Source organism: Kogia breviceps, chromosome 14 (assembly GCF_026419965.1).
Source record: "Kogia breviceps isolate mKogBre1 chromosome 14, mKogBre1 haplotype 1, whole genome shotgun sequence".
In the NCBI taxonomy this organism is placed as follows: Eukaryota; Metazoa; Chordata; class Mammalia; order Artiodactyla; family Physeteridae; genus Kogia; species Kogia breviceps.
In genome coordinates this window covers 17,728,202-17,747,676 of record NC_081323.1, presented here as the reverse complement: position 1 = coordinate 17,747,676, position 19,475 = coordinate 17,728,202, and the positions used below count along the sequence as shown (strand labels likewise).

Sequence of the window (19,475 nt, the reverse complement as noted above, 5' to 3'; positions counted from 1 at the left end):
TATGCTCTAGGGTTGCCTCCTGTGTGGGCCATGGTCCTTCTGTTGTGGTGGGCCTGACGACTGTAGGTTGCTGATAGATGGGGCTGGCCCCCAGCCCAGGTGACTGAGATGTCCTGCCTTGTGTGGCGGCTCTAGGCCTGCTGATGGGCGGGTAAGTCCCTGGTGATAATAGGCTAGAAGGAGAATTCCAAAATGGCGCTTGCCAGTGTCCCTGTCCCCAGGGTGAGTCCCAGCTGCCTCCTACATCTCTGATAGCCTCTCTTAGATCAGTAAGTGGGTCTGACCCAGACTCCTTTCAAACTACTGTCTCTGCACTGGGACTTGGAGTGATGAGATTTTGTGCATGCCCCTTAAGAGGAGAGTCTCTGTTTCCTATAGACCTCCAGCTCTCCCAAATGTAAGCCCTGCTGGATTTCAAAGCCAGGTATTCTGGGAGCTCATCTTCCTGGTATAGGTCTCCTGGGCTGGGAAGCCTGATGTGGGACTCAGACCCCTCACTCCTTGGGGAGGAATTCTGCAACTGTGATATGCCTTCCGCAAGCTTGTGGGTCACCAACCTGGAGGATGTAGGTCATGACTGTATTGCCCCTCTGCCCCTCCTACACATTTCCTTCTTTAAATCTTTAGTTATGGAAAATCTTTTCTGCTAGTCTTCTGGTTGTTCTCATAGATAGTTGCTTTGTAAGTAGTTGTGATTTGGTGTGCCCATGGGAGGAGGTGAGTTCAGGGTTCTCCTACTTTGCCATCTTTGCTATACCCCTATCCTTATTACTCTTAATAAGCTTGGGGTTACTAGGCATATATAATTGATTGTAATAATTCTGAATCATCATTCAATTGAAAAACACATGCACATTCTTTGATACTCCTTTTATAGAGGATGAGTGTATGTCCTCTTCCTTTGAATCAGGGGTGACCTCAGTGAATCTGTTACAACCAGTAGCATCCAATAAAAATGATGCTTTGTAACTTAGAAGGCCAGGACAGAAAAAAGGTCACTCAGCTTCTACCAGAGTCTAGTGGGACTCTCACTCTGGGGATGGCAGGGGCCAGGTAATGAGTCTGATTACCCTGAGACCACCATGTTGGAGAGGTCACATGTAGACACTGTAGTTAATAGCCCAACTGACCTTCCAGCCAACATACAGCATCAACAGCAGTCATGTTCATGAGTCATCCAGGACATCCAGCCCTGTCAAGGCTTAAAGATGACTCCAGCCCTAGTCGACATCTGACAATAATCACCCTAAGCAAGAATGTCCAGATGACCCCTCCCTGAATTTCTGAACCACAGAATCATGAACAAAAGAAAAATGGTTGTTTTGGGTTAATTTGTTACACAGCAGTAGTAACCATAACAGCAATCTCTCCCTTTTTCTTGCCTAACTGCATTAGCTGCACTAGCATTAGCCAAAAATATTAAATAATAGCAATGATACAGGCATTCATGACTTTAATGGAAACACACTTAATTTTTCACTATTATTTAATACACTGGCTATTTATATTAGGCATTGTGTAGTAACATAGAACTGCAAACACTCAGTAGCTGAGTACCACAAACGTCTGTAGCTCCGGGTAACTCCCAGGAGCAACTGTCCTCCATGTGGTGATTCAGTGATCCAGGCTGGTGGCGGCTCCCCCATCCTGTGGCTGCACCATCTGGAATACAAGATCTCCTTGATTGATGAGGCAGGGAAAGAAAATTCTGTAGAGTCTCTCACCAGCAATTAAATACTTTGGTTTAGAATTAATATACATCATTTTTGCTCAAGCTTGTTCATCAGGACTTGTCAAACAACCCACTAATTTCAAGGAGGGCAGGAAGCTGTAACTCTTCCTTTATGCCTGGATAGAATGGAGAAATAGATATGGGTGAATTCTGGTAATGCCTGCTATTCATGATTTTAACTTTTTATGCTAACAAAGTATCCTACAATTACTAGCTCACTGAGACTATTGTATTTAATCAGAAATTGATGTTTAATTTTGTCACTGCCTTTTCAGTCTTTATTGAGGTGACTATATATATGTCTTTCTCCTTTTATCTATAGCCTTCCTAATATTGAACAATTCTTAAATTCCTGGCATATAGGCCACTTAGACATGGTATATAATTTTTGAAAAGCAGATAAGTGTAATACTTAATATTTAGTAAAAATATTTGCATTTATAAATGTGACCGGTCTAGAGGTTTTAGGAATGTGTGTGTGTACTCTTTCAGATTTGGTATCTGTGCTGTTTATTCCCTTTTTTGTCTTGTTCTAAAATAGTACATACAGCATAAGAATTATTTTTTTGTTTGAAAGTTTAATCAAGTTCACTTATCAAAGTATCTGTTCTTATATCTTTTAAGAAATAAATAACAACTTCTATATTTTTTTCTCTGATAATTGGTCTACTCAGGTATTCTGTTTCTTTACCAATTTTGGTAATGTTCATACATTTCCAAAATCACCCACTTGACCAATTTTTAAAAATTTGCTAGCCAGAGTTATTCATAATATCCTTTCATAATGCTGTATAATTTCCTCATTCACTGTTTTGTCCCTTTCCTATTTCCTAATTTTGAGTATTTGCATTTTACCTGATTAAAGTTATCAGCAATTTGTCTTGCTGGATACAGCCACCAAAAAAAGTTCTTAGTATCAGTTATCAAATCTAGTATTTTTCTGCATTTGTATTTGTTGTAAAATGTCTTCCTTTTCCTGGCAGGCACTTTCTCTCGTTCCTTAAAGTAAACACCTCTGCTTTGAACTCGTGCATCGTTTCACGTGTCTGGCGTTCTCCTGTTTGCTCATCCTTACAAGGGGAGTTCTGAACTTGCACAGAGTTGCGAGCTTCTGGAGAGCACAGTGGAGGTTGCAAGAGGGAAGGCAAGGAAGTTAAGATTTGCTGTCATTTTTTCTGCCAGTTCAGAAATCCGACTGCCTGGGAGGGCGGGGGCGTAGCCAAAGCTGGGGCTCTCAGCACAGGGAGTTTCAGCAGCCGTGAAGAGGTTCCTATCTGCATTTAGTGTTAGTTGGAACCCCCCTCTCCCCCATCTTTCCCTGGCACGTTTTCCTCCATTAGGAGGCCTCTGCCTCTGCAGGCTGTGCTGCCACAAGCTGACAGGCAGTATAGCTGCGGGCTCCTGACTTTGTGGGCAAGGATCCCCAGCCCAGACACTCCCCCATCCCACGGGCCAACTACCTACCACTTAGGGCCCCTGGAGGGCCACTTATGGTCCTTCTTACTGTCTATTGGGCAAGCTGACTGTTCTCAACAAAAATATGAGATGGCAGAACTCCTGTTCCTAAATCTGAGTAGAAAATTAACATGATGTCACATAGGATGATCCTAGGGCATGAGTATAGCGTCTCCCATATGAATCACTTTACACCAAGTCCTTTTTTTTTTTTTTTTTTTCGGTATGTGGGCCTCTCACTGTTGTGGCCTCTCCCGTTGTGGAGCACAGGCTCCGGACGCACAGGCTCAGCGGCCATGGCTCAGGGGCCCAGCCGCTCCGCGGCATGTGGGATCCTCCCGGACCGGGGCACGAACCTGCGTCCTCTGCATCAGCAGGCAGACTCTCAACCATTGCGCCACCAGGGAAGCCCCATCAAGTCCATTTTTGTCCTTGAATCAAAAGCTGAACTGGACAGCTGGCAGCCCTCTTTGTGTGTTGGCAGGGTCCCATCTCAGATGAACAGCTAGAGGATGGAGTATTGTGTGCACAGCTTAAGCCCAGTTTCTCAGTGTTCCCAGAAATGCATAAGCCTGATACAAAGTTTGAGATGGAGGTATGATTCCAGGGAACCATGAGGTTACAAGGGTATACATTGGAGGAGGGAGGGAAAGGCAGTACAGGGCTGTGTTACAGAGTTCGCTATTCCCCCAGGGGTCTGTTTGCTTGTTCTGGGACCATTTGACAAGTGACCTAAAATATAACTCAGAACTGCCTTCAGAAGAAAGAAAGGAGGAAGCATCTGCCTACAGGCTCCAGTCTCCTATGGGTCAATGGTGGCTCCCCGACATTTCTGGGTAGCACACAGATGAGTGCTAACGGGGCTCCTGCGGGCATCTCAGAGGACAGCATCAGAAACTATGGGGCAAGAAACGAGAGGTGCAGGGCCTGAGGGGTGTTCTCACCCTGGGCTTTCCCCACATGAAACCTGCAGACCTGCTTGGAAATGGTCACCACAGCCACACGTAGGGGGTAAGAGGTGAGGTTGAGAACATTCAAAGCGATACAGTAGGCATCTGCTTTACCCGATCTTGTACATACTCAACTGACAAGGTGCTGCCTCCACCACCTGCCTCGCTCTGGGGTGCTCTGAATGGAGGGAAGCATGAAAGCTAAAATCCTCAGCATGCTTTTCTGCAAGTTGCTCCAGGCCATTCCCCCTCCCATAGAGGTTTCTTGTAATGTCATTTCGTCTCCCAGGAGATAGACATGGATGATTGACCAGTTTTCTGAGTGAGTGCTGACCATCTGGAGGGATGAACCGCTTCATCTTCTCTGAGGCTTCTTTACATCTTCTAGGTGGCAAAACATTCATCATCAACCACTGATGATAATTCTCATTTTAGCTCCTTGTGTCTTGTAATCAGAGTTAACTCCTTCCAGACTCACTCAGTGGCTTGGTGGCAAGATTCTAGCATTTACTATGTATCTGTAGGTATTTTAGAGGAGAGCAGGGTGATGCGCAAGCCATGTAATACCTATGATTCTGCAAACCTGCACCTTGCAGAGAACCATGTGTGGGCCCCTCCGTTTTGATCCTCCAGTAAAGAGATTTCACCGAGTTGTTCTATGGCACGACGCCATCAGCCTTCGGGGAGGGAAATGTGTTGCATTCTGCTAAGGATGTTGTTTGAAGCCATTCTTTATTAAGGGGATCCATGGAAAAAAATAATTTCCAGCCCCTGTAGCAGAAATACTTTTATTTATGCTGAGCAACTGGTTTATTTTTCCCTTTTGGACACTGAGTTGACTGACTGTGTTCTCCTTCTTGGGTAGATGGGCAGTGCCAAGTTTTTTTTTTTTTTTGGCCGTACGCGGTCCTCTCACTGTTGCGGCCTCTCCCGTTGCGGAGCGCAGGCTCCGGACGCGCAGGCTCAGCGGCCGTGGCTCACGGGCCCAGCCGCTCTGTGGCACGTGGGATCTTCCCGGACCGGGGCACGAACCCGTGTCCCCTGCATCGGCAGGCAGACTCTCAACCACTGCGCCACCAGGGAAGCCCATTGCCAAGTTTTTGAAGCTCTTGATTCAGGTGTGTGGCAAATCTTTTGGGTATGATTTCAATCTTGGCATCATCTTATCTATCCTGCTTTCACTTTTCTATGTTCTGCTGTCCCCACCTTTTTATAGCATTCATTTTTCTATGTATGAAAGTCATATAAATTTTAGAAAATACAGAAAATCATAGAGAACAAAAATTACCTATGTTCCCTAGGATGAGAGAGAATCATTGTTAATAACTGATGTAGTCTTTCATGCATTTATATACTCAATTTATTTTCTCTATCTATGCATCTGTATTTCTCTGTATGTCTCTCTCTCCAGCCATATACTCCAGATGTCCTTGAATAACTAGTTCAACTTCCTTCCAAGGCCTAATCCATGGATTGTGAAAACTGAAATCCACCTCAGATTCTGCTGATTTCTGTTGGTTATATTCCCCTGCTCCTCTCTGTCTCCAGATTTTCAGTTTATGGGTGTCCTCTCCCTGTGGGTGCTGTATCCCACCTGCATGTCATTGGAGATTTCAGGTTCAGTCCCTTTGCTAGAATTCAGGACAAAGCTACTTAGGCCAAATCCTTGTGGAGTCTAGTTGCATTTCCTAAAGATTAGTTGGTCAAAATTTTTCTAAAATTAATCAAGAGTGGTTTCCTTAACTCTATCTATCTTGCTGGCTTCTTTTGCGTTTCTCCTGGTTCCTTTCTCCTTACCCACCCCTGCCCCAAGCCCTGCCAAAGAAAATCAAATCCCCCTTCTTGCCTATTGCATGGCATGTTGGTGACCTCATGCCATGTCCTCAAGGGTCTGAGGGCTTCTATGTCCTGGAGTTCTGACCGGAGGCTTGAACCCTTGGAATTAGAGGAAGATCTTAAGCCAAACTGGAGGTCTCCATCAGAGTCCAAGTAAGGTGCTCTGAGGTTTGATCTGGACCCACACTCCAGGTCTAGCCAGACAGGAGGGCCTGGCCAGGCCTCCAACAGATATGTAAAGAGAATTGTGTCACTCTGGCCCATCTCCAGGGTTGGCACACATGGGGTGGGTGTCTGTCACTGTTAATGGGGGCCCAAAAGCATACTGCCATGGAAATATGACCATGGCATGCATGGTGTTAAGTGAAAAGAAGCCTGTCTCAGAACATATATATAAAAATATATATATATATATACATATACACACACATATATATATGCCATTTATATAGAAAATTTATGTATATTTATATATGTATAGAAAGGTCTGCAATAGCAAAAAATATTAACAAGTACCTTTGAAAGTGGTGACTTTTACCTCATGCCTCAAAAAACTTTGAATTCTTTCAAGTGAGTATATGCTACTTTTATAATAGCTCTTTAAAAGGTATTTCCATTTTGGGAGGGAAATGATACATCCCAAAGTATTTTTATTAGGAGATACGTGAGATTTTTTTCTTCTGATTTTCTCAGTATCAACTATTATATATGGGGCAAAAGAATAAATATAGCAGGCAGAATAAATGAGATTACCATGACCAAGGACAAAGGGACAAGGATTACTAGCTGGTTGGCCACCGGGTTCCCCTCTTAGGACCTGAGTTGGGAAGCATGCGTTCTCCAGGCTCTTGGCTTGCCAGCGGTGGATACTACATCTAGGTCTCTTAGGTTGGAGAACACTGCCAGGGTTCCTAAAGCTGAAGGGGAACAAAGTGAACCAGGGCTCTGGCCCTATGGCTCATGCTTCCAGCTTGTACTTATACCTGGATACGTACAAAGAACTGGGAAGCCAGTCAATTCCAAGGAGTTGGTTCCAGCTGTTTCTTCTGCTTACCTGGAAAGCAGAGAGCATTGCATCATGTGCATCAGAGATTGGCAGCCTCATACCCTAGTTTAGGAACTGGTTTGCCTCCTTGTCCCCTATCTGTCCCCTTCTGAGAGCATTTGGAAGAGTGCTTGCTTAACTTCAGCATGCATTACAATCACCTGGGGCACTTGTTAAGCATGCAGGTTCCTGGGACCCATCCTGGACCTACTTAATCAGATTCTGCATGTTTAGAAGCTTCTCAGGTGAACTGATGTGGGTGGTCTGTGGACCACGCTCTGAGATGACAGGTTTAAAGTCTGCATCTGGCACCAATGGTTTGGTACCTAATCTCAGCATTTATTGCAACATTGAGAAGTGAGGTCTTTGTCAAGAGATGGAGTATCTTCCCCTGACTCTTGATTCTGAGTATGCCGTGCAACCAGCTTTGTCCAATGGGATGTTGCAGACATGACTCAGAATAACTTATGTGATCGGACTTTCTCATGTTCCTGCTATCACCAGGAGAAGCATATGCCTAGGTTAGCTTGCTGGTCCCAGGAGGAGGGTAAGAGACACATGGAACATGGCTGCACCAGCCAAGATGTCCTAGGCAAGCCTGGCGTGGAGCAGAGTCCTTAGCCGACACATGAGTGGACCAGCTGAGATTAGCTGAGCTCAGCCTAGCTCAAGCCCCAGCTGACCACCATGAAAGACTATTGTTTAAAGTTACTGAAATTTGGGTGGTATGTTACACAGCAATAGCTAGCTGATACATCCAGGCAGTTTGTTAATATGCAGATCCTCCTGAAACTGTGATCCTGTAGTGTCTTAAAAATGTGTCTGTTTAACAAACTTCTGGTGTGATTCTGATGCCAGCATTCTGTGGACCCCACCTGAGAAAAACTCTTGAGACCCAACCCCTTTTACAGGTGCAATATGAAATCATGAAATATCCCTTAATATCTATGAACCTCAACTATTCTCATCTGCAAAGAGGGGATAATACATATTTCCTGCATCATAGATATGAGGATTAAATGAACATAAAGAAATCTAGTCAGTAACAGGCTTTTTTTCTCCTCCTTCTTCAACTCATCTCCAACTCACCCTACCCAACCTCAGGAAGACACCAGTGCGAATATCTTAGGAAAACATGAATCTCAGGGTCACAGCTTTATTGTATAGATTTTTAACACAGCCATATTACAAACATTGTCAGGGAACATTTACAAGAATAAATAAGATGGACTTGCAGGTGTAAAAAGATTACACTTCACTGTAATGTACAGTCAAAAAATATATCTGATATTCATTGACCTGACATTATTTACCTTCTGCTTTTTGAAGCTAGAATTGGAAAGGAAAAAAAAAAAAAAAGAACATTGACAGCACAGTGCTGGCTTTTTTAAAAAGTTGATTTATTTTGTTTTCTCTTCTCATACGTGCTTTATCTATCAAACACCCAAACTGTACAAGTGCAGGCCACTGGGATTCGTGGAGGAGGCTGCTGAGAGTGTGGAGACTTTGGTCTCATGCAGTATCATATGCCCAGTGGACGTGAAAATGTCAGTCTCCCTGGAGTTGATGGGAACCCCGTGATGGCCCTTATAGGGCTATGATGGTGTCCAATGGCCAAGGCAATGGTAGAAGCCCCAACTCTTTGCCTTTCATTGGCTGCTAAGATGTAGGGTGGAAAGAGAAGGTAGAAAAGTGCTTTTGAGTCTGAATGCCAATGTGGGTTAGCCTGGATTAGCCTGGGCTAGTTCAGGATCTACCTGGCAATGAAATGGATGTACCGGGGATGATTATGATCACATGTCAACTGAGTCACTGTGCTTTTGCTTTTGCTTTTGCAATGTGCTCTAACAGGCCTCGACTGGGGAGGGGAGGGGTAGAATTCACCTCTGGAGTTAATGTGTATGGTAAGCAAAACCCCACTCTGGGTCCTACTTGGACCTTTACTGATTCTGGCTGTCACTGATGGCCCTGTTGGCCAGCAGATCGAAATTATGACTGGTCTCATCACAGATCTTGGTGGGCCTGGGTTCTATGGCAAAGCAGCTGCTGTCTCTGGGCTGTTTGGTGATAAGCAGCCTGGATGAGCTTTTGATACGTGGCTAGAACAGCATCTTGGTCTGCGTGGTGCGGGGACAGCAGGAGAGTAGGGGCTTCAACCAGCACAAACCAAGCCCAGCCTGCTTGGCTTTGTGCTCTGCAGGAAGGAAGGCATTCAAACAGGGTCCCAGCTCCGTAATACTTCATTCATCTAGGGTGGAAGAAACTTATAGGCCATCTCAGCAAAGCTCCTTCTTCCCTTTAAAGAGATGCCTGGCTTTTGCTGAATGGCTGCTGAGACAGAAAGCTCACCTCTGGCAGACAGCAAGTTCTCTCTTACAGCTGTGAAGTTTCACCCATTGGTCCTAGTTCCGCTCATACGAGTGATCCGGGACTAGCAAACTGTGCTTGAATTTATCTAACGATCTGCAGGCCTATGGAGGGTATGGGCACTGGTATTCTGCCTAACTCTTCAGAAGTCAGATCTGACCTGGGATATCACCCCTTGGCCCTCTGAGCCTCCAGACTGCCCTGGAGGCTTCGGTCCAAAGAACAGCCTACATCATTAATCTTCCATGGGAGAGACAGGTGCACGGTGGGCACTGAGAGTTCGTTGGACCATCACAAAGGGGGCCCACTGTGTTTTATTCATAAGCCCAAAGGCACAGAAGTATGTGTACAGGAACTCAACTTTGCAGTTCTGGCAGGTTGCTTCGTAATCCCTTTCCTCCCCCAAATCTAAGCATCCCACACTCACCAAGGAACCATAAAGTCTAATAATTACTCTGAGCTCCAGGCTTTCATGCCAATACCTTCCTGACCAACACTCTAAGGACCGCAGACCCTCATTCTCTGAACATTTCCACCAGGGATCAGGGTCCAAATCCCACCGCCAGAGCAGCTCTCAGACACCTACGGAAGCTCCATGGTAACCCTGCCCCAGCAGCTTTACTCTATAGCATGCCCGTGCTGAGTCCTACATCTTTGTGTCAACGGCAGTGACTAGCCCAACCTCTTAGGTAACTAGGATGCTAAGCCTGGGGTCTACCATTATGGGTGCTGACCCCGCCTCTTGGGGACCTAACATTCTTGGGTGGATTTGAGGGGGTGAATGTGGCCTCTTTGGTGACCTTTTTCCACCTCTTCTGGAGGCAGGCAGGAGGGATGCAAGAGATGGTCTTGGTACCTACAAGAGTGTTGTACAGCCAGCCAGTGTGACGCAAAAGTCTATGTCTGGTTACCAGTAAACCAGAAGAGAGTCTGTACGTGTGCATAAGTATGGCTTAGACATCTCTCTGTGCTTCTGAGGATCATACCCATGACTCTGACACACTGGAGCCTCCTCCACTCTCTACCACTGACTTCTCTCCTTGCTGTTCAGACAGTGTATGACCTCAAAGGCAGACCCTGGATAGATGGAAGCCAAGGCCTTGCATTTTATCCCTGCTAGGCATGTCTCTGTTGAAAACCTCCAACACGGAACCCTTGCATGGGGGTATAGGAACAAGGCTGAGTCTCAGCTGGTTCCCTCTATGCTGGATTCACATTACTTCTTTCCCTGTTTTATTTGGCTGTGATTCCAGCCCCCAGCCCCTCATGTGAAGTGTGTCCTCAGATTGGCCAACATTAGCAACCATGTGACTCTACCTAGACAAAGGGCACCGCCTTTTAGAGGCCCCGGCATTCAGGAATCTGCTGAGTAAGGCTGTGTTCATCACCTCCTTTCCCTTTAGGGTTTTATGCGCTCAGCCGCCGCCCCTCCAGATGGGCATGTCCTTGTAATTCTAGTAGATTTCAATGGCTTTTTTCCAGTATCCAACTTAAGGAGACTTGAGTTGAGATCAGCCCATGAACAGTGAGGTCAAGGTACCCCCGTACCATAGGATCTGCTAAGGGGAAGGTGAGCTGGACTTGAGTCTAGAATTGGCCTCAGGAGGAAGCAGCGTGGCCAGGCATTGTGCCTCTTAGACTGGGCTGTCATTCCCTAGGGTCCATCGTAGTGAGTTGAAGGGATCAAAGCCACGTGAGGGACCAGAGCACACGTGGTTAAAAAAATATTTATGCACTCCTATGAGAACAAATCAGGCTAAATTAGAGAAGAATGCAAATATTATGTGAATTGCTAGACGTGAAACTGAAGGAATTTTAAGCTTACCATTGTCTGCTTTGGGCTTTACAAGATCCATTGGGCCTGTTTCACTCTAGTCTTTGCTGGTACGGGTAGCCCCCCATGGGAAAATCTGAGACATGGGAAAACATTGTCTTTGAAGTCAAAAGAACCAGTTTAAATCCTGGCTCCCTCCTTTACTAGCTGTGGTGGAACTGTGGGCAAACGATTTCACCCCTCTGAACCTCAGTCTCCTCATCTATAAAATGGTGACAATTAGAAGCACTTCTTAGGAATGCTGGAAGAATTCGGTGAGCTCACATTTAGAGTCTCCAGCACAGGGTCTGCTGGTTGCCCAGGAAGGCTGACATCTCGCAGGCAGGCCACTGCCCAGGCTACATCCAAAGAGACAGTGTAAAAGCAAGCTAATTGCTTCTGCTCCCACAAAGGGAGGCATGCTGTAGCCATCTAGAGGCTCAGAGCCCCCTGGCCCCAGGACCTTCGTACCAGAAAGGAGGAGAGGACAACGTGTTAGAATGCAGCTAGGATACATCCCGAAGGTGTCTAGGCCAGACACGCAGTCAGGTGGGGACAGTACCTGGCTTCTCGTTAATTCCTTGCATCTTCTCCAAACAGGGTCCACATCTAGGAGGTGAGAGCCATGAGGCTTTGTGCTAAGCGAGGGGACTCTCTTGGGCAGCCCAGAGATAGGAGGCTGGCCCCTGTCATGGAGACCCAGAGACCATGAGTTCCACTTCCCTCTGCGTCGTGAACGGTGAGCCTGCCCTGTCAGTGTAGCGGAGTATGGGAGGACACCCCGAGGGAGGTGCTGTTTGTCCAGGAGCTTTCCTGGGGAAGGGATCAAGTCCAAATTCCCAGGCACCAGCGCTCCGTCTCATCCACGTCCTGCCACCTTCTTGCCACGTGGGATCTTGGGGAAAGCATCCCCATCCGCGAACCTCAGTGTCTTCCAGTGTAAACTGGCTGAAGACTCTTCACTGCCCTGCATCCTTTGGAGGGTGGTTGGGTTGTGAGGAAATGACGGGGGCCGGGGGGTGCTGAGCTGGGGGAACCATCACTGGCCCTTGTTGGGTTACCCAGCACGGCCCGAGTTTTCATTCTAAATTCCTTCTCCCCAAAGTCACATTCTAAATTCCTACCATCTGAAATGATAGAAGCCACTGTCATTTTCATCTGCCAGCTATTTTGCCCCCTCCTGAGCAGAGTAAATCCTAGGGTTTCTTTGTGTTTGTTAGAGAGCACACCCCTCTCCCAGCCCCCACTCTGTATGGATGAGCCCAGATCTGAGAGAGGAGCATATAGGTGGCTGATCTGCTATGTCACAGGCTCCTTGAAGGCCGAGACTAGAGCCAGGGGAGGCCAGCAGGCGGCCAGGGCCTGGGGACCGGGGAAAGGGACCATGAAAGGGGAAGGGCAAGTTCGTGGTGGGGCTCCTCTGCCTTCCTTTGCTTTGAGATGCTTCCTTTTGAACCTCCAAAGTGACAGCCCTTCCTTGATCGAGTCTGGTGCCCCTGGACTTCCAGACAGTTCCAGAGCCCATGCTGATGGCAACAGCTTCTGTGGGCTCCTTCCAGGTCCCGTCCTCATGGGCCCAGGGGTCTGGCTTGGTCACCCTGCTTCGTGGCAGAGCAGAGACCCTGAGTGTCTCACAGAAGCTGCGTCTCCTGATCCAGCAACAAAATAATGAGCAGACAGACAAACAGATGTGATATTAAAAAGTATACGCTTAAGGGACCATTTTCACAGTGTCTGATGAAAGGAAAGAGGCAGCCCCACTGGCCCCAGAGGGAGCCTCCTCCAGCACTGAGCTGAGCGCATCACTCAAAGCTCCACTGGCTCCTTCTTGCCCACAGGGGCCAGGTCTGCCCTGCTGGTGGAGCATCTGCCCCCTGACCCTGGCTTACCTCCTGCCATGTTCTGCTCCAGTTGAGCTGACCTCCTGCCATCTCACCCCCCGCCCCCCGAGGACTCTGCACACCTCTCTGTCTTTGCACACACTGATCCCTTGGCCCGAGTTTCCTTTTCTTCCTTTTTCTCCCCAGTGGAATGGATGTCACCTCCTCTAGAAAGCTCTATGCTGAATCTCTCTTGCTGTGAGGCTCGTATAACACTTGTAAGCTGCGCCGTGGTTCAGTTTTCCCAGGATACAGTAAGCTCTTTAGGGAGAACACTGTGCCTTATTGAATTCTATGTTCCTCATGGCCGCTCTGGGGCTAGACCAGCCTTCAAGATGAAGCTTCCCGGATCCCAGGCCAGCCGGGGGCTGCCAGGTACTGTACCAAGGCACCAGCTAGAGACCAGCGTAGAGTGTCCCTGGCTGGCAGACCTCACAGCCTGAGAGCACAGGGAATTGCTTTCACTGGCTGAGAAATGAGATGGGGACTAGCTTTCCTGGGGAGCCGGGAATGAGTTGCTAGAACATATCTGAAATTCTGAGCTTCCCAGAAAAATTGGCATTGGAAAGAAAGCATTACATTCCCATTTGTGGAGTTCTCTGCTCAGAAATTTCTGGCCTTATTTTCCCTCCAGATAGTAATTGCTTGGCTGAGAAAGGATGAAGAAAACATTACAAATAAGTCTCATCACTATGATCTGCCTTTTGGAAACCAGAATCTCATGACTGAGGAAGATGCCTCAGTGTCTTCGGTTGTAAAATAAGGATGATAACAGGTGAACAGCTCTCTCGGGGAGGGCGGGGGTGGGTTCTAAGAACTTGCCAAGCCTGGCATATAATAGATGCTTAGCCAGTGCTGGCCCCCCTGTCATTGACTGACCCATACTTTGGGCAAGAATCTAGATTTCCCCAGGTCTGACCCCCTTGTCCTGTTTTAAACCAAAGTATAGCTGGGTACACGATGACATTTTCTGAGATGGCAGCTGAGTTTCTCTAGGAAGGTGTTCCAATTTGGAGGTCCGATCTTACGGTGGTACTCTGTCTGTCCGCCCCAAAGGCAAAAGGGACTGTCTTCAGACTAGCCCTTCGGACTCTCTCTCCCTCGCTCAGTGGCTGTACCGTCCCTGCCTGGGACCTTTTATAAGGACATTGCCAGGAGAGATAACGGCCCCCAGGGATTTGTCTTATAGCTACACGACCAACCTTCCCTCCCCACCTTTTTTGGATATGAGAGACTAAGAAAGATTTTACACCCTCCAAAAGAAAAGTTTCTTTTCACGTACACTTTGGAAAATCATCAAATCTTAACTTGTTCATCCGTCCCAAAGGAGCCACCGCCCAAGACACACGGGGTCAGCCAGAGCCTCACCCCGGGGAAGCAGTCCTTCTTTCACAGAGACGAGGAGGGGCAGCAAAGTTCCCTGAAGTTCTGCCCCATCCCACTGACCACAGAAAAGCAAAGAAAACCTTTATCCGGGAGTGCCACGGACACAGTGGACTGGCCAGTGAATGACAGAAGGTCAAGGCCTGGGCTGGGGGAGGGGTACACAATGGTGGCGGGCCAAGCCCCATGCAGGTTAGTTGGGAGGATGGGGGCCTCTGCCGTGGTCTCGGGAGCATCCCGAAATCCCAGTGATCCAGAGGTCCCCGAAGGAGACGGCAGCAGAGCGGTGACCCACCTCCCCCCCCCCCAAGGGCCTGGTCATATTCACGACCACGTGGAGGAGGAAAGCACACATCCCCCCACTGCCCAGGGGACGCAGGGCAGAGGCAGCGCTGCCAGGCCTGTCACTCCCCTGTACCCACACAGTCAGCTTGCCTCGAGATTCACAAACTTGAAAAGAGCAAAAGCAAGAGGTCTGGGCACTGGAAAGGCCGGGCCTTGCTATACAGGTGCACTTCTGTATGGGCCCGTGCCTGAGGCTGGAAAAGAAGCCTGGGGGAGACCCCCTCCGAAGGTACAGAGCCCACCGTGGGCCACAGGACCACCCGTCTTCTCGTTGGAGTTGCGCGGGGTGCCACCGCTTCGCCCCTGAGCCCAGTCGCTGCCGTTCTCGGAAAAGGGGGCTTGGCTGCAGCAGCCTCTGGACGGTCCTCCATGCCGCTGGGCTAAAAGGAGCTTAGATATTCCAGTGCCACCTCGTATACAAACTTATACTGTTCCTGAGAGGAGGAGAGGCAGGGAGGGAGAAGAGAAGACGAAAAGGAAAGGGAAAATGCATTTAGTTTAGAGATACAGATTATGGAGGAAACGTTATCTATGTCTATACTAACAGTCAATTCAAAATTGTCCACGCAGATTCAGATTCAAGACGATCTGGAGTGGGGCTCAAGAGTCTGCATTTCTACCAGGCTCCCGTGTGACACTACAGCGGCGGCTGGTCTGTGGACCACACTTGGAGTAGGCCCTCGCTTTGGGTAAGACCACACTTAGCACAGACTTAAAGACTCATTAAAGTTCCCTGTGTACGGTATGTCTCCATCTCTGCACCAGGTCTTTCTTAACACCTGGAGCTCTGCGCCCCCGGTCTCTTCCTAGCCCTTGCTTCACAGTGTCCTAGCCCAATGCTTTTTATATGATAAAAATGAGCATAAATTAATTAGAATGGGGTTGGACCGAGTCAAAAACAGAATTCACATTCTACTAATCCAGAATCCCTTCCCCTAAGCCAGAATTAGTGATACTTCCCCGCGGAATGGAAAGAGAGTAAAACACCGTAGCGTGTGCCAAGACGAATATCTGGACTCCCTGCAGAAGAGAAGCTGGTGAGGCTGGAGGGAGAAGGCAGGTCCACTGTGTGTGCAAAGGGCAGCGACCGCAGGTGCTCAGGAAGCATCCGGCTGTTGAGTGTTTTTACTCTTTGATGCTATTTTCTTCAGGTCAAGGGAACTACGGTCTGCCCCCGGCTACTGGAGAACGGTCCTCAGCACACTCACCAGGGTCTCCACCATGTTGGACTTGTTGTTGCGTAATGTTTTCACGATGTGGAACACATCGATGATGTTTTGCTGCTGGATCATCTCACACACGCTGCAGACGGCACAGAAGGTTCCGCTGCGGCCTCCCCCGTTTCTAAACACAGAGCAAGAAGGTGAGCAAGATTCCTGGGTACCCCTCAGGCGCCTGCTGAGCCTAAGGCCGTGTCGGCAGTAGTGGAGGGTGACTGCGCTGGCAAATGCAAGGTAAGGCAGTGGGGAAAGTCGTAGCCTGAGCCATGAGTTATGGTTGGGGTCCCATCTGTGCCGTGAACCTGCTTTGACCCTGGGCAAGTCACTTCCTGGGTCTGAGCCTCAGGTTCTTCATTTGTGTAATGAAGGGGATAACCTTTGAAAGCTCACTTAGCTTGCTGTTTCCTTGGTTCAAGCAGCATGTGACTGTCACCCACGGTACACTGACCCAAAGGCCCAGGACAGACAGAGTGTCTCTGTAGGTGTGGTGCCTGCATCCTTGTCCAAAAGGATGCTCTGGGTCCACTTACACATCCAGTGAAGACAGCGGAAGGTTGCATGTGTTTTTACTCCTAGTTCTTTCCATCCGCTAAGGACAGCAATACCAGAGACATCTCTGTTAGCTGGGGTCGGCCAGCCTAGGTTTTGGGTGGGGCTGGGATGGGTCTCAGATGCTGAATCCCGAAAAGACGCATCTCTATTTATATACCCTGCTCTGTCACACTTTCTTTCTGATGCTCCGTAAGTCATCTTTGTAGACACACCCCTCCGACTCTTTACAGAAAATCTCTTTAGGAATCTGCCAGATTTGGAACTCCTGGTGTATTGCCAAGAGCAACTAATGATGTCACGCAATGGTCTGTGTCTAGAGAACATCTGGATGGAAACGAAGTCACTGAGTCTACCTCCCAGATGTTTTATCCACAGGACTCCCAACAACCAGATATTTCAAGTAGAAGACAGTTGCCCTCCATTCACTGGCCAGGGCCTGCATTTCAGTGTCTGTTTTGGTGTCTCTGCCCTCCAAGGATGCCTTCTCTGCCGACAGAAGGACACCCCTGTGCTTTCCTACAGCTCAAACTGCTGGTCACCTCGGCAAGAGAAGACACGAATAAAAGGTACTCCTGCAAAAAAGCAGGCTAAAAAAAACAATCGCATGGGAGAGAGTAGGAAGGGCCCCCTGTCCACCCCTCCCTTAAGCTCTCCGATTTTCCTGTCATGTGTGCACCACATGAAAGGGGGGGGGCACGATAAGCCGGTTTTGAAATGACCGAACTCAATTCCAGGGTAGGATGTTATTAATGCCTCCACCTGCTCCAGAAGTATTATTCTGAAAAAGGGAAGACTTTGATTCAACTTCCTTTTTAAAGAGTGAGGCCCTCTCCGTCACTTCTCCCCAAATCATGTTAAGTTCTAAGAAGCAAAGTGAATGGCTGTGAATCAGCTGTTGCACACATAGCTTTATGGCCGCGATCCCAGTCCGTTAAAGGACTGTGATGCCTTGACTACGTTGGCCTGTAAGGATGTGGTATGTGGCCAGGCGTGCCTAGGACTGGTAGTTGTGAACGGCGGCATCCTCAACGATGTCCCGTTGCCCCGGAGACCCCTCCATCGTACTCACAGGCAGTGGACCACAGTGCGTCCCTCCCTCCCATCGTACTGCTCCTGCCACTTCTCCAGCCGTCGGACCACTTTGAGCAGAGAGCGCTTGGAGGGGGGCGTGTCCCGGTAGGCAGGCCAGCCAATGTACTGGAGGTGCTGGACTATACGATACCCATCCTGTGGCTGAGAAGAGAGAGGCTGTTAGGGCTGTTCTGCTGGGGATGCTTAGGGATGCAGGCCCTCCAGGCTGGAGGCTGCAGCATTGCAGTGGAAGATGGACTAAATGGGGTCTACGCTATAATGTCCTCATGGGGAGAGTCCCACAGTATCCCCATGACCACCTCTGCACCTCTGTGCACACTGATTCTCCTGCCATGACTGCTCTGCATCCCTCCTCTAACCTGAAAAACTTCTACTCAGTCCTCAAAACCCAATTCAAATGCCCCTTTCTCTAGGAAAGCCTTCCCTGAATACTGGGCAGGATTCTTCTCTCTTTCTGCAGTTCATGAGCCAAAACACATCTCGCTTTCCCATTAGACAGCGAATTCTGAGGGCAGGGACTGAATCCTGTTCACCACGAGCCCCCGGTAAAGACCAAGGTCGCTTTAGGTAGCCACCATTTCATAGATCACTCATCTGTTCCCTCCCACTCAATACTACTCCACCCAGCAGTGAAATTCCTCATGGAAGCAACTTATTATTTTCCATCTTGGTGTTCCCACCATCTAGCCCAAAGCTTACTGGATCCAATCAAAGGCTGCATCAACTCATGCCGAAACAGCGCAACACAGCAGGGAAGCACTACATTCTGAGAATTTGTGTCTACATGGCAGCAAGTGTGTCAGGAAACAGGCAGATGGCAGGCTGGATGTCGCCCTGTGTGTGGGAGCCATTGCTGGGTCTGGAGCCGGCATTGGCAAAGGCATCACTTCCCCAAGGACGAGATGAACAGGAGAGGACAGCACAGACTCCTGGCTGGCCTGCGGGGTCCTCTCCCGGCAGCTTCCATCTGTTTTGGGAAGGAGGAGTCCGGGAAGCAGCAGCGGCCGTACACTTACCCGAGCCATGTTACAGATGCGGAATATTCTGTGGATGATGTCCTCATCGATGTCTGCGGAGACGAATTCCACCTGGATGGGACCGTAGCACCCCGAGGTCTTCTCAGGCCAGTACTGCATACAGAGCTGAGGTAAGGAAAGGGGTCACAGAAAAAGGCCAAGGTCAGGGGCCGGAGGCATTGGCTTCATTTATCATGAAACCTTTCTCACTGCCTGCAGGACACATTGGCTAGAAAGGTAGAGTGTTATGTAGGAAATTAGGCTCAGCTGTTCCTGTTGGGGAACAGCTACCCATTTTTCTGGTTGTTGCAAAGTCAGAGCTCTGAGCACAGAAACACTGGGCCTAAACATCTTTGCTGTGCTGATCTCAAACCATTTGTTAGGCTTGCTGGGCCTCAGTTTTCCCCATCTGTAAAATGGGGAAAATACCATCTACCTTGTGCTGCTGTAAGGGTTACATAGAACACTCTGAGGAAGGGCACAACTACAATCTTTAGTTCAACACAAATCATAGCAACTTTTCCCCATTCTAGGAAAACCTTCACGGTGTTTATTTCATCATCAGATCATGAGTAGTTTTAAAAAATACATAGGTTTTGGCATCAGACAGGCTTGGGTCCAAATCCAGTCTCTGCTGCTTACTAGCTATGCCATCCAGGCCTCAGTTTCTCCCGTGTAAAATGGGGCTAATTATGCTTACCTTGCACCAAAAGATAATGTAACATGGTATTGAGAGATCTTGCCTATTATATTTCCTATTTTTTTTGGAATTAGAAATTAGAACCTACA

General features: G+C 48.3%; 1 protein-coding gene across 26 annotated transcripts in view; it reads right to left on the bottom strand.

The window, feature by feature from the left end:
• Window positions 1–8,160: 8,160 nt before the first annotated feature.
• Window positions 8,161–19,475, bottom strand: part of PTPRT (protein tyrosine phosphatase receptor type T) — a 1,303,183-nt gene continuing 1,291,868 nt past the window's right edge. For all 26 annotated transcript variants that reach the window (XM_067013228.1, XM_067013229.1, XM_067013240.1 and 23 more), the window contains 4 exons: window positions 18,687–18,812; window positions 17,648–17,811; window positions 16,015–16,150; window positions 8,161–15,240 (listed from right to left, as the gene is read on the bottom strand). In XM_067013228.1, coding sequence (XP_066869329.1) covers window positions 15,187–15,240; window positions 16,015–16,150; window positions 17,648–17,811; window positions 18,687–18,812 — 480 coding nt within the window. In that variant the 3' untranslated portion in view covers window positions 8,161–15,186. The remainder of the gene's footprint in view (window positions 15,241–16,014; window positions 16,151–17,647; window positions 17,812–18,686; window positions 18,813–19,475) is intronic.